This window comes from Cygnus olor, chromosome 7 (assembly GCF_009769625.2).
Source record: "Cygnus olor isolate bCygOlo1 chromosome 7, bCygOlo1.pri.v2, whole genome shotgun sequence".
Classification (NCBI taxonomy): Eukaryota; Metazoa; Chordata; class Aves; order Anseriformes; family Anatidae; genus Cygnus; species Cygnus olor.
In genome coordinates this window covers 24,449,298-24,474,636 of record NC_049175.1, presented here as the reverse complement: position 1 = coordinate 24,474,636, position 25,339 = coordinate 24,449,298, and the positions used below count along the sequence as shown (strand labels likewise).

Here is a 25,339-nt window from a genome sequence, read left to right as displayed (position 1 = left end):
TAGGCCTCAACCAATTCCCACAAGAGACAAAGCAGCCTCACAACAAGCTCTACCCGCGCCCTGGGAAGTCATTTTCTCTCCCCCCTCGCCTCCACCTATCTGCTGGTTGTGCCTTTCAGCTCCCACGTGCCGTGTAACACCACTAAAAATGCCGGGGGAATGACACTTTATCCTTTGCCCACTAATTGTGGGCAGAAGGGCTGGCCCAGCCCTGCCCACGGTCAGGTTTTGGGCTCTTTTCGGGACTTGTCCCTGCAGATTTTGCTCCGTGTCTCCCCGCAGTCTGTAGGAGCACGGCAGGAAGGAGCAGTGCGCACACCTGCGCATACTCATTGTTGAAAGAGCAAGAGAGAACAGAAACAGGAATGTTTTAATGTGAGGAAGTCCGGAAAGACCACAGACAGAGCAGCCGTCAGTGGCAGGACACACTGGTGAGGCAGAAGTACTCTTTATTTGCCTTAACTTGCCTTGGCTGACTCAGATTCCAGTAAGCTGAGCCACTTCTCATTTACAGTAAACTGAAGAAAACCCTGTTATCGTGAGGAATCACCGCTGTTGCAGAGAACAGACGACACCCTCCAGGAGGGGAGAGGGCACACAGGCAAAATTTTGAAGAGCCTGAAAACTCTGTCGGATTTGCAGTCGTATTTGCTCCCACACCGTGGGACGTTTGCGGAACATTTTTTTCTCTCTCAGACTGGGGTTGTTATTTTGGATGAACAAACTCTTAAGAACAGTAAAAGTAGAATTTAGTTTCCTTCTTAAGCTTTCAAATTAAAAGATGCTGTGAGGCAACTGGGGGTAATCAGATACAGACACACAGACCATAAGCAAACGCAAGAGCTCGTACAGAACGTGCACGTATGCACGTGCCTTCCCAGGCTACGCCGTAAGTTCTCTGTTAAAGGGAAATACTCCGTGATTTGCCGAAACAAGGTCAGCACCACGCTGGATTTGCCTTGGACCCCTGCTCTCCAGTACCACAGCTCTGCTGAAGGGACACAGAACTGCTTCCCAAACACACGAATCGGCGGTAGGTCACGGGATGGTAATCCCTCCATAGAGGTCCTGATCTTATCTTTAAACTTGAGAAATTCACAACTTCAGCTCTGAAGCAGAAGGTTTAATATACCTTCCTGCACGTATTATTAATAATGGCATGAGATGCTTTTGGCTCGCCATAATTTTTCAGATCATACAAACTACTTGGCCTCAAGTGACATACTACAGGAATGAGCTACGCTGTCGCATTTGCTGTGAAATAAAAACTACTAGTTTTGACTTTTCTGCATCTTATTTCTCCTCATGTTTCCATATAAAACGAAGGAGGAAGTTCCTGCTCTACCATCTCTAAATTGGGTACCGTTCTATACTCTTCATCGCCTGTTTTCCTCCTGTCTAAAACATGCTACAAATCTTACTAATTGGTCCCATACATGAGACCGTGTTTTCTTGGCCTAGCTTCTCGAAATTTCTTCCTAAAGCCACCATCCACTGGGGGCAGAATACGAGCACTCTTGAACCACTTCTGAGCCGGCAAACAGAGTCTCTAAGACTGTTCTGAGATTATTGCAAAAACTGAGAAGATCACAGCACCTTTACAGAAAATAATAAAACTGGTTTATGCCATTAAACCAATTCTCCCTGGCTGCTATAAAAGACATGATGTTTTAATGGCTGCTACAAAAGATTTGATGTTTTATTAACTAAAGACATACTTGCAGATGTGGGTCAATTTCAAATATCGTTTCTCCTCTTCGCATATCTGTTATCAGCCAGGGTCCTCCAGCTCTACAAAGAAAGAAAGGCAATGAAGCAAACAAGGTTTAGCTAGTGACGAAAGCCCTCCAGGACCTAACTGTTATCTGCCTAGTGTCTGGCACCACCAAGTCTTGCAGGACAGTCTAGACTGATGCAGGCTATCCCCTGTGTGGACCCACTTACTCATACAAGACTGAACTGTGTTTTACAGGTAACAACTGGGACTGAGAAGTCCAGTGTAACCTGGTATATGAGATATCAGCAAGGCATGGGGTCAAGATTTATACCTCTCCTAAGTATCTGAAGATGCAGCCGGGTCCCAATGGGACTTCCCTTTTTGCTGAGATCAGCAGTCATGTTCAGCACCATAAAAAGCTTATTGCTCTGATGAATATCCTCACAATAGACATTTTGCCCAGATGGTACTTAATGGCTGAGTACTCAGATGGTTCAGCGAAATCCTTGTTTTCGCTAGCAATGAAAGTTGGAAGGGTCAGGATGTACCACAACAAAGGTGATAGAAAGCAGATTACTGTGAAGATGAACTACTTGGGGGCTTTACTTTGGGTCACAGTGCACCCAGGCCAGAGAAATCAGCCTCAGAACAAGCTTTTCATTTGAAATTAAAACTGAAGTCTTGTGAAATCACCACAGAGTTGTTTTTCTTTTTTTTTTTTTCATGAGATACTTTGTTATTGCAGTCAAAAGCCCCCTCCTCTGGCTCTGTCTGTGTTAGACTCCCAAAGCACTTGCAGTCAGACCAATAAAGGTTAATATTTTATAGGTTTTCGGAGGCATGGGTAGCTACTCTTTTTTCACATCACTTTGGAAGCTGTTAATTTGTAACTGCAGAAGTGCCACCTGCTTCAGTGGGATGCAAGAGCCTTCTACCCTAACTCCGTATCAGCAGCCCAGCAGTTTGCAGCTTTGCCTTTGAATCAGACGCATTTCTGGATTTCATTTTATCCTTGGAAAGGTGCTTGTGCCACAGCACAAAAGCCAAAAACTAACATGAAAACAGACTGGGGAGAGGGGTGCTACATCTGCATTGGTTTAGAGGAGTCAAGGGAGCTGCAGACAGTGTTTGTTGTCTTGGGGTCCCAGAAACAAAGCTTGCAGATGGACAGATTCCCTCTTCTCCAGGGCAATCACATGAATTATTTGCACTTGTGCCTAAATGGGAAAAGTTCAAGTTTAAGAAATTCAGCAGCAAAGGCTGGACTCTTCCAAATAATCAATCAATTAAAGCCCGCTGTGGCACTATAGAGTGTACTATTGTGCCCAGGAGCACATATTCAAAGCTATTTTGTTTAAAACGTTTTGAGCTACTACCACACTGCAATAATCTCAAAATATAAGAGGAAAACATTTAAAGCAAATGCCTGCAAGTCAAAAAAGTTTGGTTGCAACCTGGCAGCAAATAAAGCATCAACACATCATGCAACATTTAAAATCCATCTCCTCCTTGACCCAACAATATCTTTGTTTTGCCAAGGGAGAAATAACAGAATGAACTTCGCTTCCATGAACACTCTTTCTGCTGCAAATTGACCCTTCAAGACAGGGTGATTTTCTCACTTTCAGACAGTACCCAAGCTTTTGCTAGGCACTCTAAGTCAGACCCTCACTTCCCTTTCTTTTGAACTACTCAGAGAGGTCACCAGTAACAGTTGTTCTGGTTCCTTCAGGAAGAACCAAAGGGAAAATGCTGCAGGTGTAAAAGACAGGAAATTTAGCTTTTAAAAGCTCATTGTGTTCCACCCTGAACATGTGGACTTCCACATGCATTAATTTGCCATCTAAACATCTGTGTGTGAACAGATTTGCAATGAATTCCCATCTCTAGCTACAGCATGGGATTAAATAAGTTCCGTCAACCAGTTAAAGATTGTTGATAAAAACAAACAACTGAATTGTTCTCTGTCAGTACGCTCCTCTGTATTGGGCTACACGAGCACTTACACTGGCACGGTCCGAAGCAGCTCCAAGATCCCTTGCCCGTTCCATTGTTGAGCTGCATGGAGTTCCTCAGTGCAAACCCCAACAATCTGGAATAAATAAAAACAGAGATGGGAATTGTGTGAAAACTGTAAAGAACATGGTGCTGGATCAAAATGTATAGAGAGAGAGAAGCACCATTCCTTTGAACTAATGAGACAAGTGAGGACAAATGGAGCCTGAGACAACAGAGAGATTCTGCAATTCCTTATGCCCTCTCAGTATCATGTGAAGTGCCCTGGCATGTAGCGTTTAACGTTGCATGGAGTGTGTGAGGGTGTGAATTAAATAAGAGGAGGGCCTGGTGAAAAATCAGAGCTTACTGGTCTGTTGTCAGACTTCAATCTAGTCCACACAAGAGAAACCAAGCCAGGACAGGTTAGGGTCTGAGTACATGCAGAACATCGTGCTGTTGGCCAATTGCTAGGAGCAAAAGCGATAACAAACCAGCAATTTCTATCAGGCAGGAAACTCACTGCCACGAAGGAAGGCTTTGATGCCCATGAATCCTTGACTGACTCCATTTGCTGACTGGTTAAATCTCACCTACCACCATAAAGTAAAGCTGCTAACGTAACGCATAATCCACTCTGCACTGCAGTCAACTGCAGACTTCTGCCTTCCTGTGTAAGGCAGGATGTGTTTGCTCTTCAGGATGGGATCTACCACACTGAACAATACCAGACATCCCTCTCACAGCAGCTGAGATCAGATGCTTCAAATGAAGGGGTGAAATATTCTTCACTTAATAGAGAAAGGCAGTTGTTTTTTATTTTTTCCTTGATCCATCAACCACTGGCTTGTGCTTTGGAGCACAATGATTCACCCCCTGGGATGAGAAAAGATTTTAGCCATGGACTTCTGCTTTGTCTCTCAAGACTTCTTTCCCAATGACATTGAATTTTTGGTCAGAATCTGTTCAAGTGGTGCTTTATCAGAGAACAGGAAAATTGAAAACTTAAGTCCTGTAGAGCAGTAAGCAGGAGTACACGATGTGCCTTTACCGCCAGCAAGTACCTGCACTGACCGAGATCTGTGTGGAAACCTGTCAGCACGTCCCCACACTTCTGCACCCTACCTCCTCTGCCCCTCGCAGAGCTCACTTTCTCAGGACCCAGCCCTTGGGAACTCACTTCATCCCCACCCACCTCCCAGGCTTCCTCCGTGAACAGCCTGAATCACCCTCACTTCAGCACACCCCTCCCTGGGCCTTTACTCACTAATTACATGCAAACAGCAAGACTGTAAACAGGAAATTATTTTGTGTTCATTCTTTTCTTCCTGCAATCATTTATCCTCATGGGTCAAACTAAATCCATAACAACGAGCATCAAACAAACAAAGGGGAAAAACAAGTCAACCGTATGTGCTGCAGAAGACTGGAGGCCAAGAGCCTCAGGATGCAACAAGCTGACTCTCCTTTGATCCTGAACAGCTGGGCACTAAAGAAGGGATGCAGAGTAATGCAACACTAACTGGGGAGTCAGCCAGGAATCACCCTGCTTAGCTTGACTCTCTACTCCTGCTTCCAGATCCTACAGTTCACCTTTTACTGATTAACCCCACACCCATCTCTTTCCTGTTGATAAAACACAGACTTTTGGGCAAAATGGAAGATTCAGGAAAGCCTTTGCCCTTGCTCAGCAGTTGCCTTGTGCAGGTCTGTGATAATGGAGCTTCCCTTTATGCGCTGCAACTACAGCCAAGCACAAATGGAAGCAAACAGAAGCTTAAACTGTAAAATACAGACACTTGCATTCTCCCACATGGCTGAAGCTTCTCCACAGAGCAGGGAAAAATCACCAGCTGGTGTCAACTATGCTAGCCCGTTCGCTAAGGTTAGTAAGTCCACATGTAATTTTTAAAAGTACAAAGCAGCCCTTGTCCAAGAGAAGCTTGGACACCACTGAGAAAATGGAGCCTGGGACAGCAAGCAAACCTGTTTGGCCAAGGAACTCCCCTCTCTGAACAGTAGTGTTAACATGCAAGGGCTGTTTCTTTTGCAAAGCAATCCTGAACCTTTCTTAAGCAGTAGATCAGTACAAGCAAACTCACATAGCCTCCAAACAATCCTTGTGTCTATGTGGCAGGCTGCATTTCAGCCTTTAAATAATTTTAATAATTTGCCAGTCCTACTAAAAACATCTCTTCTAGAACTGAAACCAATGGATCATCCACTGATACTGCCATAACATTAATGTGAATTTAGCCCTATATTATTACCTGTTTTTTTACAAGTGTTTCTCTCAGCTTTTTTCCCCCAACTCGTGTTTGAAATTTCAGAGCAGTAAGGTAATGTTCAACTCCAGGTGTGTTTCAGGGTGTAAATCTTTTCTGCGTAAGATAGGCCTCTATCCTGAGAACTGAGTGTGCCCTTGCTCAATCCCAGTAAAATCCTTACTGAACACCTCCAGGGTAACAACTCAAAGATGAGATTCATAGTAATCAAATACGGAAGCAAGGTGGAAGACAAGTGAATAAGCATCTGACTTATCAAAGCTAAATAAAATGCAGTGTTAGCTGCATTCCACGCCCAGGAAGTGATAGAGCCACTGCTGTGTGTCATACCTGTAGGAAAGTAACGACCCCAAAAGGAGTCTGCACTGGCTGCATCTGAGGGTCTTCTGTCAGTAACATGTGCTGGATTCTTGATTCACTGTTGTCCAAAGGGCTGTGCCACGACACATGGTCACCGCTGCAGAAGGTGTTTTCTATGAGGAAGAGAAATAAGGAATATTTAGTCCCTAAATTCTGCTGGAATATTCCTTCTGAGGACCAGGACAGTCCCTGGCTGCTATTCACAGCGACTGCCCCCAGCTGGCTCTGCTGCATCCCCAAGACAGCTGAAGCACCTGAACCAGGAAGGGATCTCCCTGAGCCACCTGGATTCAAGCACTGATTTTAAAATGGCCCAATCCTGAGTTAAACCTATGGCAAAAAAAAAAAAAGTTATAAATTAAGTTTATAAATTAATCCTAACACAGGAACACCCTCAAATAAAATTTAGTCTCTCTCTAATTTACTGTTTGTCTCATTTTGTGACAGGGTACAGACAGTCAGAGGACCATACAGGATGCCTATGGGACAGCAATTCTTACTTGATTTGCAACTCCGATTTGCCACAGAGAACTGATTCTGAAATGTGAATTAGACACAAATAATGCCCTGCTATACCTAATAAAGCACAGTCTGCTGCCCAACTTGTGACAGTCTAAGTCAAAGACACTTTCTCTTCTAATTGTCTGGCGGCTCTGGTGCAGAATTATAATTAATATGTTCCTTCTTTCCCAAACAATGAGAAAACCAGTAGGCTATAAATTTCACTCTATGTCAGAATAGTCTGCGTCAAAACAAAGGGCCAGAAGTTATTCTCCCCTCTTCACAACTGTAAGAATTCCTTTCTTTTCCTCCTCTCCTCCTCAGAAATAAAAAAGCCAGATAATCCCATGTCCTACAGCTGGTGCAAGCCAAAGGCACACCGGAACCCCAGAGTGTATGTTGCTGCCTTGAACGAGGAGAGGCTAATGCCTGCTTTCTGGAGGAACTAGAAGTAAAGCCACCAGCCACGACCATTTTCACCGCAGTTAAAGCACGGTGCATCTGCACACAGTTGGAGAAGTGCATGTGCAAGCGTGCTGCCCAGCCGACTGCCTTGAACGGGGGTCTTGCAGTGTCCCCCCGGATAGTTTTCACTGTACATAGAAATGAGCAGCTTGGAAGCCACATTATGCCCTCTAACGTAGGTGTAGCACCCCAGGGATGAACCGAGCATTGCCTGCATGCTTCTAAAACCACCTGCAAGCTCATGCTTCCTCCCTGCACGAGCTCATTTACCAAGCCAGGCTGGCCTGCTGCCCTCCTCCCATGGCCTCTCCCAGGCTGTGCTCTCAGGACAGAGGCAAGGCAGCCCTTGCCCACTGAAGGACGACTAGGGCTTCTGCTGCGGGCTGGAAAACATCAGCAATTACTCGCGTTGCTGTCCAACGACACCGGAGAACCTCCCGTGACGTGGAGCCGGTCCAGTTCAGGAGTGCTGCCTGCTGCAGATCCTCCTCTCCGCCTTGCAGCGGTGCAGGATGCTGCCGGGGAGCAGGCAGGTGAGCTGACGAGAGGCACCTCGCAGCTGCTGTGCTCCAAAACGCTCCACCAGGGAGCTAACTCACGCTTACACGGCCAGGGGTTTAATTCAGGGTGTCGCAGGCAACTCCCAGGTCCTCCACCAGGTGTCCCCATTGGCGTTTATTTGGGCTTCTTATGCTATATGGCTTTTCGGACGGATTTCTTGGACAGCTCAATAGATTAAGAAAGAGTTAAAATAAGCTTTAAATTTAAAATAAAATGCCATAAGGAACTCGGCCTGAAAAAGGAGGCATGGAACAGAAGTGTAGAGACAAGTAAGGGAGTGCTTTCCTTAGTAAGAACGAAAGAAAACACAGCAAACGCGAGCCGCTTCAAAGAAAGAAAGGAGTTTATCTTTCTGTACAATAAATTACACGCTTTCAGCTCTGCGGCTGAAAGGAGTGGCTCAGAGCATTACTTCACTTTTAAGGTTGGGACATATAAGCAGACAGAAATGAAAAATATGATTTCAAAGTTTTTCTTATATCAAAATTGGATTAAACAAACAGACAAAACCGGCACAGTTGCAAAGAACCTTGCTGATGTTTTTCCAGGTTAGGCAAAACGTGGATGATTAATTTTATTTTTTAAATGATGAAAGCCTCTCAGTCACAGCTTTCAGGAATGAAACAAAACCACAAAGAACTTATTCTTGGGCCCTGTCTCTATACCACAACATTTTGCCCATCAAACGCTCACACAATTCTATGCTGATCGATCGCTGCGTTTCACTGCTGCTGCTGCTTCTCCTGGGAAATCCCAGCCCGTTTAGAGCAGGTTTTCAAATGCAAATGGCTCTGCTGGAAATCCACCTGTTTATGTCCATGCGAACACTGAACACTTAGAAAATCTCCCTCTCTCTCTCACGTGCACCCGAACAGCAAAAAATTCACACTGACTACTCAATTCAATCACAAAAAAAAAAAAAACAAAAAAAAAAACCAAACCATTCTGCAAATAACCCGAAGCCCAATTAAAAGTCGTAAGAGTGCAAAAAGTTCGGAATTACAGCCCGAAACTCAGCCCTGCGCTTGCTGCATTGTAACCCATGCAGAATGTAAGATCAGCTCCTGTATAGAGACCACTGTAGTACCGAGGAGAGCCTGAACTGCAGGACCTGTAGGCACAGAAACCGAGGAGCTACAGGAACAAAGGACGAGATAACCACTTGCACTCGCCTCGTGCTGGAAACGGGGATGTGCATCCTCCCTTCCCACCTCTTACACCCAGTGTGTAAAATAAGACGATCAAAATCTTTAAGCTTCAAACAATGTTTTAACCAAAAGATGCTAAAGTTTTCGTAAATCTAAATTTACATCTCAATTTGTGGTTTTCGTGAATGTTGAACTGGAACATGCATCAGCCAGATAGATCCTCAGACATCACAGCACAGATGGACAGGAAAAACCTCCTGCGGTTTTTGTCCCTTCCTATTATTTGCAGTGCTGTCAGCAATGCAAACTTCCCTTCATCCGCACACGTACAATGTGCTAATATTTCCTGCACATAGATATTTATTTCCATAAAAACAAGAGATGAGTTGGCACAGGACGCGGGCGCTCATCTCAGGTACGGCAGAAGCACAAACACCTTACGGGGAGCAACTCACTTCAATCAGACGCGGTCGGTTCCCCAAAAAGCCTCCCCATTTCTCCCGTAGCACGCGGACTAACTGGAGAAGCAGCCTGCTATCTCCCAGTTCGTTTCTGTGCACTGCTGTGAACCAGGACGTGACGAGGACCTACAGCGATGCCAGTAGGGGTCTACAGCCATACCTTCTGTACGTGTTTCGAAGTCTACTGGATTTATTGAAAGAGACACCTACAGTCACAACTGGAAGCGACTTATATCTGAAATACATGAAAATACAGACGTCAAAATAGGTATTAATGCACATCTGAAATAATTGTTTCATGTAAAAGCAAAAGATGATAGGGAATAGCTCATGCTCACGGGGAACTGACTCAGTCAAAGCACTGATGCCTACAATGCCATCTGCGTCCCAAGGCAGTTCCTAGCGCTAGGACAAAACACGTCTCTCCTTTCTGATAAACGCAGAATGTTCCTTTGCAAATTATCTTGGTGTAGGAAGCCTCCAAGTTTACAGCCTCGTCAGCAAAGCTGCTTCTGCGGTGATCCCATTACACCACCGATGCTCTGCCATGCCCTCGGAGATTTGGGAACAGACTCTGCTTTATCCGAGCCCGCTCATAGCATCCACTGACCCAACTTTTTCCACTCCCAACAAGCTCTGCTCCGACAGCCCTTTTGATCTACCGGAACGCTGTGCAGATCACCATGCTGAGGCAGAGTTTCTTATCAGTTTTGAGGAGGGAATCAAGTTCCTCTGTACAAAGACCGAGCACAACAGATACGACACAAGTCTTTGTGCTGTATTTCTTAACGAGACAAAACGCATTTGGGCCCAGAATCCAGGAAAGGGTAAGAGAGCTTTCAGTGAGAGCTGTGAAAATCCATGGTAAAGCACCTCCTGTACCATTCAAAGAGGGCAATGATCAGCCTGTGAGCAGCAAACGCCACGACTAAGGTGGCATTTGCTGCTGCAAAGTCTCCTGCCTTGTTGAATTTCCAGGACTTAAACCCAGCGCAGCAGCATGATCTGTCCTCGTGAATTCCAGACTTTGTTGTGTTGTTTTTTTTTTCCTGCAAGTGTGCGTTTTAACAAAACCTACTGAATTATTCTGCTCTGTTAGGGAACGCTGATTCCACAGAACTGAAATGCTTCATAGGGAGGTATCGATTTCATAAGAACTGAACAAGGAAATCGTTACAACATTTCATTTCAAACTTATTATTTCATTTCATAATTTATAACAGCAAATCTGAAGCTCCCTCTAGGTCCACAGCGATGAGAAGTCTCTAAATTTCCCCCAGACCGGCTCTCGCATCGCTCCATTATGCAAAAGCAGCATCTATACCACAGCTACACCAGACTTCTCTGTTAAGCCTCCCATATTTTGAAGTCTTTAAAATGTCATTATCCATTTTCTTTTACAGCCCACATAAAGCAGGTGAGGCTCCTTCACGCAGCAATGGTCATAATTCAGCTGTGCAATCTCTCCTAACTTCACTATCCAACTGCTCAATAACGAGAGCTGGGGAAATAACTCAGAGGCAACCGTTCCACGGTGGACTAGTAAATTTTCTTTGTGTAACGTTGCTCATGTATTTTCTTGGAGCGCATTCCCCTCGCCTTTAATTTGCCTAAATATAGCTAATGCCTAGAGAAATAAATTCAAGTCATATTCTTGGCCTCAAGATGTTTTATAAACAGTGTGGCGCATGCAATCTATGCTCAAGAGGTGTTAGCTAGCTCTAGAGAGAGACACAAACTGTTTCCCACTGTATTTTCCATTTCTTTTTTAAACCTGTCATTTTTACATCTATGGAATAATCCTGCTAGGAGCCCTAACTCCCTCGAATAACCACAGGGAGCAGGGAGAAAAGGACAACAAACGGAGACAAGCGGTGGGAGCTGAGAGCTCCATCCAAAGGCTGGCCCCACGAACATTTCCCCAGGAGCAGGTAAATCCCTGTCTGAGCACCTGAGAGTCAAATATCTTCTCTTGCATGTGCACAGGGGACAGTATGGGGGAAAAGACAGCGCTGATGCTGTTCCACCAGCAAGGAGACAGCACGGGAACTCGAAGCATCTCTCCTGCCTAGCGCACAGTCTCCAACTTGAGTCTGGCCCCGGGCAGTTAAGATCGCATCAGCCTGATTCCAGCAAAGGCCAGAAAACTCCCCCCTTCTGACATGGTCACGCCAACACTTCTTTGGATAGCTTTGCTATTTAGGGAAATAGGTTTGTAACCTGACCAGTCTTCTGTGTCACTTCCGAGACACCTCCTCCTTCAAAACACCACCTAAAACCTTCAAAGGAGGCGTTACGTTTTTCCCACTAAACCAATGAGTTTGATAAATCCGTGGTGGTTCTGAGCTGACACTGAGCAGAGGGGGAGAAGCCCCATGCACATTAACTACTAAACATACTCAGTTTGGGGAAAACAGCTGCTCTGCTGCACTCATACCCTTCAAAAGCAAGTTTCTGTGTTCCTCTTGTTTCTGCAGAAAGCCAACCCATCGTTACACGGTCACTTTATTCCGAGACGTATGCGATGCTGCCGAAAGAAACCACCCTGCGTGCCCCCCTGTGACAGCAGGGGCTACCTGGATCCCTGCCCTGCGAGCACTTGGCACTCCTCTGCTAGCTTGGTCTGAAAAAATACATCTGAAATTCGCGACAGCGCATGGCACCGGGGATGCTGGCAGGCGATCGCGATGACCGCATCCCTTACGCAAGCCAGCCCTTCGTTATCTGCGGCGCTCGGCGGCTGGAAAACTTGCTGCTCCGAGGGGCAGGAGCTTGGATCCGACCACGAGATCTCGGCTAAAATGGAAGCAGCGAGAAACAGACATCAGCCAGCATAACTCAGAGGAATTCTGTATCTGACGGCAAAGCAGGGAAGGATTTCGAGCCCCAGACTTACGGGGGCAGGAATGTTTAAAAGGCACCCTGTGAGCTCCTGAGCAGCACGACAGTGATGCAGCCAGACGCTTAAATTGAACGCAGCTTATCCGATAGTTGCAGAAATAATGTAATTTATTGCACTGTTATTACCACATGCGCAGTCTGTATGATTTATTATAGAAGTGCATTTTCCCCAACGCATTTTTAATATTCGGTCTGGCTTTGTTTTATAAAAACAAGGTAGTCTGGCAATCTGTCACAAGTAAGTTTTGGTGCTGTGTTTCAGTACCATTTTGCAGACTGAACAGCTAGAATTAATTAAGAGAAACGAGGGGCAGACGCAGAGTCCAACACTGAAACCTATTAGCTCTACTTCTCACCAGAGCTACTTAACACATTTCTGATCAGCTTACTAATGTCTATGACCATGCATGCAAGGATGCAGCTATAATAGACCAATACAAAAACTAAATATGAAGATTATCTAAAGATCTCAAAGCAATACTGTTATGGCAACTCATCATCCAGACGGAAATTTAAACAAAAAAACAGGCTATAAAGAAAACGACTTTATTCTGACTCATTTGCCAGACACATTAAATTAAGATAATCTAGGGATAATCAAATTAATGCTAAATTCAGTCTGTCTGCTTCCTTTCCCAACCTACAAAGGACTACACAAATGGACTGGTAAAGCAGGAAAACAACTGTGATGTAGTCTGTGGGACCTGTTGGCAGCGTTAGCTTTTAACTTCATTTTTAGCTCAAGCTGAGCCTTTTAAGAACATAGGAGAAAAGAGGAGAATCCGAGCCATGACGTATTTGCACTACATTAAAAAAAAAAAAAAAAAAGCATTTCCCCCATGGTTTTCTGAAGCAGTTCAGATTTGCTGCCCCGTATCTCCCGTCTGGGAGACAGGAACTGCCCCAGCCCGGGCTCCCTAAAGAGGAGCAGGTTCGCACAGGGCTGCTGCCTGCTGCAGACATGCAGCACGGAGGAGGTGCCCGAGGAAGAATTAAATCCCCGGAGTACAATTAAACAATAGCTCCGCTGCAGGGATTCAAATTGGGCTTTTACAAACAAGGGGCCTAGGCAAAAGGTTCTTTAAAAAAAAAAAAAAAATAGCATGGAGGAAAACAGATTATCAGCACCGTAAGGACTCCTTGACCTCTGAGGTTTGAAGATGGGGTTTAGAAAATACAGGAGTGATGCAGATCTTTTTTAAAATTGATCAGCAGGTTGAAAATAAAAACTTTGTGTTAACTCTGGAAAATTAACGAGCCTCTCAAAAGAATCCCATCAATTTATGCGAGTGTATGTAAACTTATTTGATCTTTTAAGTCCCCCGGAGTGAAAGCCCGACGAAGGGGCCAGAAATGGGACGTCCCCTGCCTCCCGCCCCAGCGGAACAAAGAGGACTCCTTGCTCGCCACGCACCGCTCCCAACCGTCTGCCTTTCAGCCCAGCAGGGCCGGGGGAAAACGCCTCTTGTTGCATTTCAGCTTCCACCGACCGAGTTACAAATAGCGGGTTTCGTATCACGACGCAGGACGCGGACACCTGGATGCCTTATGTGACGCAGGGGAGCACGCTGTGTTAGCTCAAGTGCTATCATGCAACAAGCAGCGTGGCTCTGGGCCTCCTCTGCCCCCTGTGTTTCCCAGGATGTTTCTTCCCAGCCCTTGCACATCTGCGTGCCTGGCTCGCTCCCTCTCCCTGCCCACCTCTACGCGCGCACGCAGTTTCCATTACTGCAGCCTCCGGGAATTTCTCACGCAGGCTCCCAGCAAGTGACTCCCGTGCCCAGGGCACGCTCCCACCCTCCGGGAGCCGTGGGCCCCCTGTCCTCTCCCTGACTCCTTCCAGCTTTCTCCGCCAGCCACCTCCTTCCCCGTCTCCTCTCTTCCCCACGGTTTCTCCCCGCTCTGTGCTGCCCCTGCTCCTTCCAGCCCCACGCAGCAGCAGAGGCAGGAGCTGGCACCCCCAGCACCTCCTCTGCAGAGGGCAGGATGCCTCTCCGGAGTTGCTTTTCCACCAACAGTTCTCACCCGTCTGCTGCTTTATCTGCACAACACCCACCTACAGGGAAGGAGACCTGGAGGAAGGCACGGCAGCACGAGAGGACTTACCTGGCGATGCTGAGCATGGCAGAGAAAGAAAATGAACGCGGGCGCAAGCTGCTCTTTCACAGCCCCACAAAACTGTCCCCTCTCCACGCTCTCGCTCCTCTACACCTTACCACTCAGGTCCACCTTCCCTGGGTGCTGCACGGCTGGACTGCTTTCACATCCTCCAGCAGGCAAGCAGGACAACCTCCGCCTTACTCCCTGCGTCCCCCTTGTCCAAGCAACCCCCAGAGAGCAGGACTGCACTTGCCAAGCGCTGAGCTTTAGGCCGGGCAAGAGAGTCCCAGCCCATGGATGAAGCCTCCCCTTTGGCCGCACAATTTGGATCTCCGAGCAGGCACCTTGCAGCGTTTCTGCAGCAATTCCTGCCGGCGAGGAGCAGCCAAGAGGCACCGTGGCAGCACCCTCCTGGAGCCCAGCCTCTCGTACGCACTGTTTTATCAGGAGCCAGACCCTGCCACCACCATCCAGCCGTGCTGCCGCCAGCTTTTGCCACCCCTAAATATCTACGAGACTTCTATTCTAGAGCTGTTAAGGAACTTGGAAGTGAAACTACGGGACTATCCTCCTCTGAACGGACTCAGGGATGTCAAACACAGCTTTAATGCTCAGCCTTCACAGCTCACAAGTCCCAAGTCTGAGAGGCAGACCGTAAGACTGCACTGGGATCTCTCTAAGCAAAAGTTACTCGACAGAAAGGGCAGTTGGACTGGGACAAAACACCTGTAGATTTATCACATCATAATCTCTTAAAAAAAAAGTCATCTAGTTACCCTGCCACTAGTTCTGGGGCTTATAATGGAAAGGGATGGGAGGTGTTAGAGAACACCGTGGCGTATTTCTCAGTGGTTATTTTAAGTTTTCAGGAATTTAAAGCTTGCATGGGCCAAACTTTAGTTTTACTTCTGGCAAAAGCAGGAAGCTGAAGGGTAGGAAACAGAGGAACTTTGTATTCAAACGTATTTGTGTAAAATATTAGCTGAGCTCTATCAGCTCGTTACAGTAGTGCAAGCGAAACACGAAGTTTGTCCAAGAGCTATATTTATGGATCGAACACAAAACGATCAGTCTGTTTGTGGAGTACCTTTTGAAACTCCATCCCAAGCGTTCTGAGATGACTCCTTTAAGGCTCTGGCTTTAAAAGAAAAAGCAGGAGAGTCGGCTTTCCACAGGCTCTGGGCTGTCTGCAGCCTCCGAATGCACTCTCCCAGTTTCTCTTCCCCACCAAGAACAAAACGCTTCCCCTGCTGTGCCCATTTGCTGCCTCCTGGCTGAGCAGGCGGCTGCAAAGGATCTTTGCGTGTAAGGCTGTCAGGCGATGGTCTGTAATGAGCTCAGCGTGCTGCCGTCCTCGCAAGCAGAGGGGGTTAGTCAGAAAGCACAGTTTGAGCACTACTTGCTGCACAGATCTTCAATAGGAAGCGTAAGAAGGTGGATGTGTAACAGTGAACCCAACTTCCAGCTCAGTCTGCTCTGCTCTGCGGTATCATCTAACACGGGCTGGCAGCTGTCAAGGGAAAAACCAGTCCTTCTTACGAGGCTACTCAGTATGTGTGCAACCTTCACACTCTCCTCTGTGCATCCCAAACAATCGCGCGCAGGCAGAAGGAGAGGATGCTCCTGTGACCGCAGAACAATTCTTGTTTTGTGGCTTTCAGCTCCTCGATAGGAGGAGGCAGCACTATTCGATGCAGAAGCCTTTCGCTACTAGAGTGGCTGCTTCCGCTTCCCAGAAAAGGCCGGGAGGGACAAAGACTCACAAATAAGAGGCCAAAGGACCTCACACCAGCAGGAGGGGAGTTTCTGCCTTCCCCTGAGCCGTTTCCTTTGTCTTGCATTCCTCCCGCAGCACAGGGGACAGAGCCTTTGTCCAGGCTGGGCTGACCACGTGCAGCTTCTGCCCGCTTCCCTACCCGAGCAGCCAGAGGTGCTCCTCGGGTCCCCAGCACGTGTGCTCCTCACCCTCCTAAAGCAGGGATGCTCCGGGTAGGGTGGAGAAAAGGCTTCCAGCAGAGAGCTCAGCTCCCCTCCCCTTGGGGCAGAAAACAAGCTAGATCTGTTCTGATAACTGATTTATTCCACGATAACCACCTGCCAGGAGCCAGCACCCCAGTGCACAGAGCCCACCGGCTGTCCTTGCATCGCCCCGGCTCTTGCAGCAGCCTTGCAGGGAGATGGGTCACAGCTTTTTCCACGTCTCCACGCCTGTTTGCTTCATCCCTCTTCCAGGGGGAGCCCACATGCAGCATGCAGGCTACGATGACTGTGCATTTATAAATGCGACATACATCAGATTTACACGTGCTGCTGCTCTGTCCATCCACGGCATTTGAGAGCAGCGTAAGGGCACCCGGGCTGATGCAGAGCACAAACAGAAGACAGATGATTTATTTTTTTTTTAAATAAACCAGCTGAAAGAACTGTATTGAAGAGCTGAAAAGCAACGAGCCAAGTTCAGTTCCCAGGCAGGGACAGGACACGGGCTGACAGAATTAAAAGGGACAGTACCAGCTGAAACCTAGCCAACTCAAACCGGGCCTAAACCTGCTTTATCGAAATTGCAGGAGTGGCTGCAAACAAGCTGCTTCTTTCAGGCAGCACCGAGATCCCTCGCTTACTGCCTAGAAATACTATGCAACCAGCAAAGCAGCCCAGGGAAGACAGCTTTCCTTCTATTTCAGCCAGGTCTTTTATAAGGAACAAAGACTTTCTGTGCCTCTGCTCCTGGCACAAAGTCTCTCCGTGCTTCAGTGTCGGCCTAGCCTTTGGGGCCCAGGAAGGTCAGGTCTGTTCTCAGCAGAGAGCCAGAAGTCCGGAGACAATAGTGACTTCCATGACAAGGCACAGGAACCGCCCAGCCTGATCCACGAGCCCAGACAGACTGCAGGAGAGAATAAAGCCCAAACTCTATCAGGGTTAGGGAGGGAGAGACGAAAAGGCTTTAATTTATATTACACAGCTTGCTCACTGACAACATAAGCCATGGACTTTTCCTCCCCTGAGCCAAAGGAGAGTACAGGTGTCCTTAGAAAGTTTTAGGTTCCTAGTCATGCTTTCCGACCGCTAACTGGAGCTCAGGAGGAAGCTGGGTGAGCCTCCTGCCCAGTCCAGGCTCACGTCACCATTGCTGACAAAGCCAAAGGCAGCGTCACACAGCAGCGGTGCTGGTCCCCTCCTTTCAAGTTCTTGACAAAGCGCCCAGCGTTTTTCCAACTTGGCTAGAGTGTTGCTGCGGCTTTCCCGTCAGCTGGAGAACAGATCCTAGCAACTCTCGAGCAAAGGACAGGGGGATGCTACCCACCAGGTGCTACATCAGCAGCTGAAGGAGTGGCCGTGCCCTGGGGCAGCGAGCAGGATGGAGCCTGGTGCTGGGGTGCCTGCAGCACTGCGGGGGGCAGCACCCTGCCTGCTCTGAACAGAAAGAGAGGCCGAGTAAATTTAATCAGCCAAAAGTCTAAGGTCAGGGAATTCCATTTATGCTGCCAGGACCAACGAGGACAGGGGCAGGACGAGCGCACCACCTGCCTGGGGACACACTCTGCAGCATTCACACCTGGGGCTCTGCTTTACAACTCTGCGCCCTCAGCCAGTTTTCTACCGGGATCTGAAAGCACCTCTCCAGCCTAGACAGGACTCGTGCAGAGGAAGGACAGACCGCCAGCTGCGTGCTAGTGCACAGCCTGGGAAGCCTCGGCCACAGCCTTGACCACCGCGCAGCTTTTCTCTACTGACTGGCAAGCCTCCGACCTCCCTCCGTGCCTCGGCACCCAGCTGCAAGCGGAGCTGGGAGCATTTCCCTGCCTCACAAGCCTGAATGGAAGCACCAGACCTCAAAGGTCCCCGGAATTACAGACATACGAAAAGACAAACACCACTAAGCTCTGCAAGCGCGCAGAGAAGGAACTGCATTAAGCTTGTCTAGAGAAGGCAGCAGGATGCATGCTGACCTGTGCTCAGCGCTACCGGCACGGTGCTGGGGTCCGTCCTCTTGTTCCTCTCCAAGGGAAGGGCTCCCTGTGCTGCACGGCATGGGCAGTCAGTATTGCTACGCTCCTCTAGAGTCTGCTAGATGGCAAAACCACCTTGACATTAAAAGAAAACAAACACAGAAAGGTGCTAGAAGCTTACAGTTTCTTTGAGAGGGGAAAAGAAGAGCAATACTAATGACTTTCAATGGGTCCCGCTGCACCAAACCCAGAACAGTCACATGAAAACAAAGCAGATTAGAGAAAAAAAGTCCAAAGACTTAAAAGAGAGAAGGCTCAAGACTAGTCGGAGAACTGCTATGTCAGGAAAGCAGATTGGCATCCAGCTGCCCCATACCTCACGTGCACTCAAAGAAAAAATGCCATGACTCTTACTTTCCTCCTCCAAGAGCTCGGACACAAACCCCAGCTTTCGTGGCTTACCAGCACAGGCTGAGGCCAGAGGCTGAGGCCAGAGGCTGCCAAAGGAAGGGCTTCGTGCAAGCAGCACTGCCCTGTGTGCTCACTGCAAAGCCAGCGGACCTGTAGGTCGGGTGGTTTGACTACTGGCAGGGCAGGGCCACCGGCCAGTGCCAGCCACAAGGCCCTTGAGCATCCCGAGCACCGACAGCAACAGGAAGGGAAGAACAAACGCAGTCCCAGCTTTGGTATTCTCTCTGTGCAACCCTGGGACAGCGTTCCAAGAGATGTGCTTTTGTAGTCTTACAGAACGTCTCCTCTTAGCGTCACCGTGTCTGTTGATAAAACCATTTTCCAGGAGGTCTCTTCAGCATTTTGTGGCTGATCAGCAGCTTTGGAGACAGCCGCTTCTCCGGACTACTCCATAAGCTTTACTTGCGTCTAGAGCAGCAAAGAAGAGCCGGGTCCATCCGTGACCAGCGCTTTGCCACCATCCCTACCAGGAGGGAGGCAATTTACATCAGTATTGCTTGGCAGTTCCCTCCCAGCAGGTTCTGAGCCCGCAGCCAGCTCCGGGAGCTGGGCAGCCTGCACCGCACCGAGCACGGCCGCAGCACGAGCTCGGCAGCCGCCTGTCATGCCCGGCACGTCCGCTGACCGCCCCGCGCACGAGGAGCCGGCTGGTTTCAGCAGCCAGCACGGGGCTCGGTACCAGCCACGGCACGTACTTCCCAGCTGGAAGCTAGGGGACGTGACACGGCCGCCTTAGAAGATGGGGGAATGAGAAATATCGGGGAGGTGAGCTCACGAGCAGGGAGAGACGGATTTATTGCGGCGGTGCAGGGACGCGCAGATGTAAAGGACCAGGCTTGGTGCGCGCCGGTGCTCGCAGAACAGCTTGTTTTATGGGAAACGTCGAAGAGGAATTAGGCTAAAACCCAACCGATTTCTCATGGACCACTGAATAACTATCAGATGATGAGAGCTTTTGGCCGCGACAAGCTTGGGTTAAATTGGAACCAGTGACTTCATGTTTCCATACCCCTTTACAGGCTCGAGGCACGCAGCCCGCGCGCTCGGTCGAATCCTACTCACCTACGGCAAAGGACGGGCCCGGCGCTGCCTTACAAACTGCACCGAGCCACACTTCCAGTGTTTGCACCGAGTTCACTACACCACAGGTTCTGTTGAAATTAAGCTTGATTTATACTTCTTTGTGGAGCTCAAAAACACAGTTAATCCCCCCCATTTTTAATCTAAAATCCTGGAATACTAGAGAGGAGCCAGGGCAGCTCTATACTGGAAACCGGTCAATATTACAAACAGATGATAGAAAAATATATATTTTACAGAGCCATAGCAACCAGAAGAGAACAATAAATCAGCCTGGGATTAAAAAAAATAAAAATAAAGGCACAGTCAGGGGAAAAAAAAAGTCTATGAAATACTGGAAGATTTTATTTGGCTTTAGTCACCCTATTAGGGAGAAATAAACACTGTTTTACCAACAAGCTGGACAAGCCTCATTTGTATTCAAGGAAGCTGGGCGTTTGTTTTGTTTTCTTTTCTTTTTACACACAGAAATTGGCCAGTGTCAAGAGTGTTTGAAAACATGTCAGCAAGGAAAGAGTCATTGAGGCTACCACATTGAGGCTTTCTAAACTCCAGAGGATCTGAAGATGAGGTCTAGTGGTTAAGCAAGGGCAACAGGTGTCAAAGCGTTCGCTAGCTTAATGGCCTCAGGTCTGCAACCTCAGCCAAATCACTTAATCCCACTGAGTCTCATTTTCAGTGCAGAAGTTATACTGCCTGTCAACTGCACTGGGCCTCTGCGGCTCAGATTAAACTAACTTGAATCAGATGAAAATTGCTGAATAAGAAGAAAGCATCTTCTTCACCTGCAGTCCTTACAACTCTTAGCATCTTCACTTACCAGAGGATAAACTGAGGCACACAGAGCTGGTGTAACTCTCAAACTGATTCAGCCCTATAATGACATAGGCAGGAAATACTGAGTTCCTATAGGTTTTGCATAAATAGAGGACAAAACATTCCATGCTTAATCCTTTGGAAAGGGAACCCCTCCCAGTGACAGCGCAAAGGCACTAGACATGCCAACGGAGGTGACTGTGGGATAAAAAACAGAATATTGCTAATTTGGTGCTGTGTTGACACACTGCTATCAACACGTATAACTCATCACGTACCTGCTGGAATCAGTTCTGTCCAATACACTTTTCACAGGTGTAATGCACTTTGCTAGGGAATGATTTAGTCAGGGTTATCCAAGATCTGAAAACTGTCTCTGTGGCATACAAGCAACTTTCTCCTGAAGCGATCGGCCGAAAGCTACATTAAAGCACCACCAGAAACTGCATCTTGCATGCTTACTTTCTTTGCTTGTAGGTTTTGTTGCTACTGCTTTGCAGTCGCCAAAACACAAGCAACTTCCTACTACTGACTCGTCAAAGGTTAAATATTAGGATTTGACTTTTAAATTGGCTGAGACTTCAAAACTCACATTTAAATCTTTTAGTGCACTAGTAATCAGGAAACTAAGAAAAAAGGTAAGTTATGTGTTTATGGAACAAGATCACGTATAAAAGACTTGAAGAGGACATCTAATTGTTAAGACACTGATAATAAAGGGGACTCAGAAGGTTCCCCCTCTGCTCCCACCAAAAGGAAGAATCAACTCTTCCTGACAAACATACATGAAGAATAGTTCAACTTAACTCTCAAAGGCATGGAGCAATGTGGAATTCAGAATTATTTCAGTGCTTCACTGCACTTGTTATTAGAAAATTTCACCTAATGACAAACTCTAGGCTTACCTTATAGAAGTTTAAGTAGTGATGGGCCTCTCATATTACTTTATCCCCTATAGCAACCTTTTGCATATTTGAAGACTGTTCTCACATCTTCCCTTCATCTTCTCCTCCCTAGACTAAACAAACGTAATTCTTTCAATCATTCCTCCACAGGTCATATTTTCTGGACCTTTGGGTCATTCTTTTGCTCTCCTCCAGAATTTTTCCAACTGACTTGAAGTCTTTTGCCCAAAACTGGACACAATGCTCTCTCTTTCCCCTCAAGTTGTTGCCAGCAGCATATGACTGCACCGCATGCAACACATACAACAGTTCCATATATATTATATATATATGTATATGTATATATACACACACACACACACACACACACCTGAACAATTCTGCTTCCCTCTCAGAGCTAAGAGTGTCGGTTTAGGTATAGCTCACTGGTGAAACCAACTCTGAATCTTTTTCTTTTCCTTTCAGGACTGCTGCCTTTACCCGTCTTTCCCCAGCCAGTACTTGTGCATTGGATTACTCCTGAATAAGCACAGGAACTTGCTCTTCTTGCACCATACTGACCCTTCCTGCACACACAGGCATTTCAGACCATCTCCGCAATTTGCAAAAGGCTGTTCTGAACTCCAGCCCGATGTGCCATAGTGCTTTGCTGAGTCTGCAAGTTTTGTCAGGATATTCTGCATTTCATCATCCCAGTCAATCCCAAATTGCATCAACCCTAGGACAGATTTCAGAGGAATCTCAGTTCTACCCGTCTTCTGCAGCTGATGACAACACATTGACAACTATTCAAGTCGAGATATCCAATCAGTATTGCATCCCTTTCTTCAGTTTTTATCAAGATCATATTTCCTCAGCTTGCTCACATACCTGCTATATGAGACAATGTCCAGAGTCTCACTAGTATCAAGATAACAAAGTCACTGCTTTCTATAGTGCCTATTACTTTGTCATAGAATTAAACTAGTTTGTTCTGTTTTACTCTTGATAAATCCATGCTGGAACTTCCATTATTCCCTGGACGCCTTCTAGATGGTTTGCTAGTTTGCTAATAGTTGCTTAGGTGCCAAACATCGACTGATTATAAACCTCATGCTTTTTTTTTTTTTTTTTTTTAAGGACAATGTAAAGGACAGCATTTGCCATTTTCCAGCCTGCTGGAGAGTTGCATCCCCTGTAATTGCAGAGGCTCAGACTGCACACATTGATGTGTTCTGGGGTAAAAGTTATCAAGCTCAGCCAACCTGCAATCCTTGGACAAATTCATGGAGGGCTATCTTAGTATTTTTAAAGCTAGTTTCACTAGATGGTTCCCTACTACAGACATCCGTTGTGGAGAATACAACAATAATATATGTTATATTGTTATCGTTAGGCACTATGCATGACAAGTTTTTCTAACAACTTCTCCAAATCTGTACTTACAGCTGGAGGTTTCTCTTTCAGGCCAAGCAACATAGAAGCAGCAAAAACAATGCATTTGTTTCCATCTACATGAATAGATTGCCCTCATGAAGTATATCAGGTATGCCCTTGAAAACAACCTAACTTCACTGTAGAGAGAAAAAAAATTGCAGATTTTAATTTCAGGAAAACACAACCCACAGCCACTCTATACTAACCAAGCAGAGTAATACTGCAATACGTAAAGAGTTAATCATAACAAGTCCTGAATAAACTTTCCATAGGAAGAGCATTTCTTTCTCCATTTGAATTCAAGTATACATTTGTTCTACCACCAGATATTCCCAGCATACTTGTGAACCATGAAAAGTTAAGGTCACTGAATTGTGCGGTTTCATTTTCAAGGTTAGGGGGATTGGTGTTTTTTTTTTTTTTTTTCCAAACTAAAAATAACAGAGTTGGAATTTGTGGTCATGGTCAAACAGTGATAAAATTAAGAACAGATAAAGCCACAAATACAACTTTTTAAGACTTGTAAACCTAGTTTTCTTGAAAGAGGGGAAATAGTGCTATTTAATCAAAAGCACAAAGCATCAAGAGTTTGTTACAGTGAACAGGGAAGCCAAGGCTCAAAGAGGTTTGAAATTCAACGTGGAAGACAGCTTTTCTAAACTACAGCCACAGTGCAGGAGAGACGTGAACAACCAAACAACATTCATTTGCCTAAAAGCGTTTGTTACAAAAATACATCACCTGCAACGAGATGTGTTTTGAAATTCCAATACACAGAAGTAATATTTAGGACAGCAGTAGCTGCTAGATGACTCTTCAACTCAATCAGCACCATCTGAAAATGCTCAGGCTCAGCAGGAGCACAACTACATCTTACTCTCGCAACAGCTTCAACTGGACCCAGCAAAGCACATCTATGATAACCAAGAAGTTGGCTTGTTGCTCAAGAGATAAGAATTTAGCTCTTAGCATAGCTTTCAAAGTAAACAATCCTTTGACATGCCAAAGTGCCTGGAGCCTACCCAGAAAGTTTCTGCCAGTTTTATTTTTTTTCCTTGCTTCTTGTTTGGAGTGGATTAAGAAGCATTACTCAAGTTGTCTTGGTTCATCAAATATTTTTAAAGCTATTTTAAAGTATTAGAGAGACACCGCAGATTTTTAAACAACTGAGCAGGGCAACAATAAGGTATTGTTGCATCTGACAAATGCTCCAAATTGCACAGTCAGAAGAACTTGAGCAAAAAGGAACCTTTCAGCACATAAAACAATGCCGGAGTGCCACACCCTGCCCAACGCCGAATGGGTTTCAGAAGGAACATGAATAGTCTGCTGCATCCCAGGTCTTGCTTTTAAATTCATCATCTTGCCAGGATTAACCTGACATCTATGACTAGCTAGAAGATTTAAGCCTAAGTGAGAAAGTCCTTATTCAAAAGAGGCAAATGGTAAACAAATTTGTACTAAAATAAAACTAGAGCCTAATCACTTGCCTCAACAGCATACAATTTCCTTTTACACAGGGGAAGGGTAATGCTTGGCAAGAGCACACAGCTGCTTGCTGAAGGGCATGAAGCTGTATGAAAAGTCACAGAAGAGTTGGATTAGGGGGCCTCTGGAGGTCTCTCACCAAGCCTCCTCTCGAAGAGGAGGTATCGCAGAACTTCCCATACTACGACACAGAGCTGTAGCCTCATCGCTGTATTTTCTAGGGCTTGACTCCTCAGTCTTGACCCCTCAGTCTTCAACCTACCCCTCCAACAGCTGTCAGCTCCCGTTAGATCGCCCTTCACCTTCTCTGCATAAACAACGCAGCCCTTCTTCCTCCAACTCTCCTCCTAGTTCATGTGCTCTTCTTGCCCCGACAGCCTTGGGCCTACTGGACCCTCTCTGGTTTCTCAGTCCCTCAAACTGTGAGGCCCAAAGCCAGACACAGCTTTTTAAGTGAGGCTTTCCCAGTGCCAAGTAGAAGAGGCAATAACTTCCCTCAATCTGCTGGTCATGCTCTTCTTAATGTAACCCAGTATGTGGTTTGCCTGTTGTATGCTCTTGGCTCATATTCAATTTCATATTCAAAGAAGTCGATTTATGATTCATCCACGGGATTTTTTAATAATGTAAATTGAGAACTAAACACCCAGAGGCTACAATCCATTAAAGCATATTTGAGCAGTGCCTTTAAAGAGTCATGGTAGATAGAAAGTCAAAAC

At 46.6% G+C, this 25,339-nt stretch overlaps 1 protein-coding gene and 1 long non-coding RNA gene across 4 annotated transcripts in view; both read right to left on the bottom strand.

The window, feature by feature from the left end:
• The window catches only part of SUFU (SUFU negative regulator of hedgehog signaling), an 84,314-nt gene that overhangs the window by 34,110 nt on the left and 24,865 nt on the right, over window positions 1–25,339 (bottom strand). For both annotated transcript variants that reach the window (XM_040564542.1, XM_040564543.1), the window contains exons 4-6: window positions 6,328–6,470; window positions 3,724–3,809; window positions 1,719–1,791 (exon numbers count right to left, since the gene is read on the bottom strand). In XM_040564542.1, the coding sequence (XP_040420476.1) occupies window positions 1,719–1,791; window positions 3,724–3,809; window positions 6,328–6,470 (302 nt within the window). The remainder of the gene's footprint in view (window positions 1–1,718; window positions 1,792–3,723; window positions 3,810–6,327; window positions 6,471–25,339) is intronic.
• Window positions 13,596–24,133, bottom strand: LOC121073553. 2 transcript variants are annotated; one of them, XR_005821786.1, is made up of 2 exons: window positions 18,445–24,133; window positions 13,596–16,852 (listed from the first exon to the last, which is right to left on the bottom strand). It is a non-coding gene; the product is annotated as an uncharacterized LOC121073553 (long non-coding RNA). The 2 variants fall into 2 exon arrangements; XR_005821785.1 differs by lacking the exon at window positions 13,596–16,852 and adding an exon at window positions 16,899–17,378.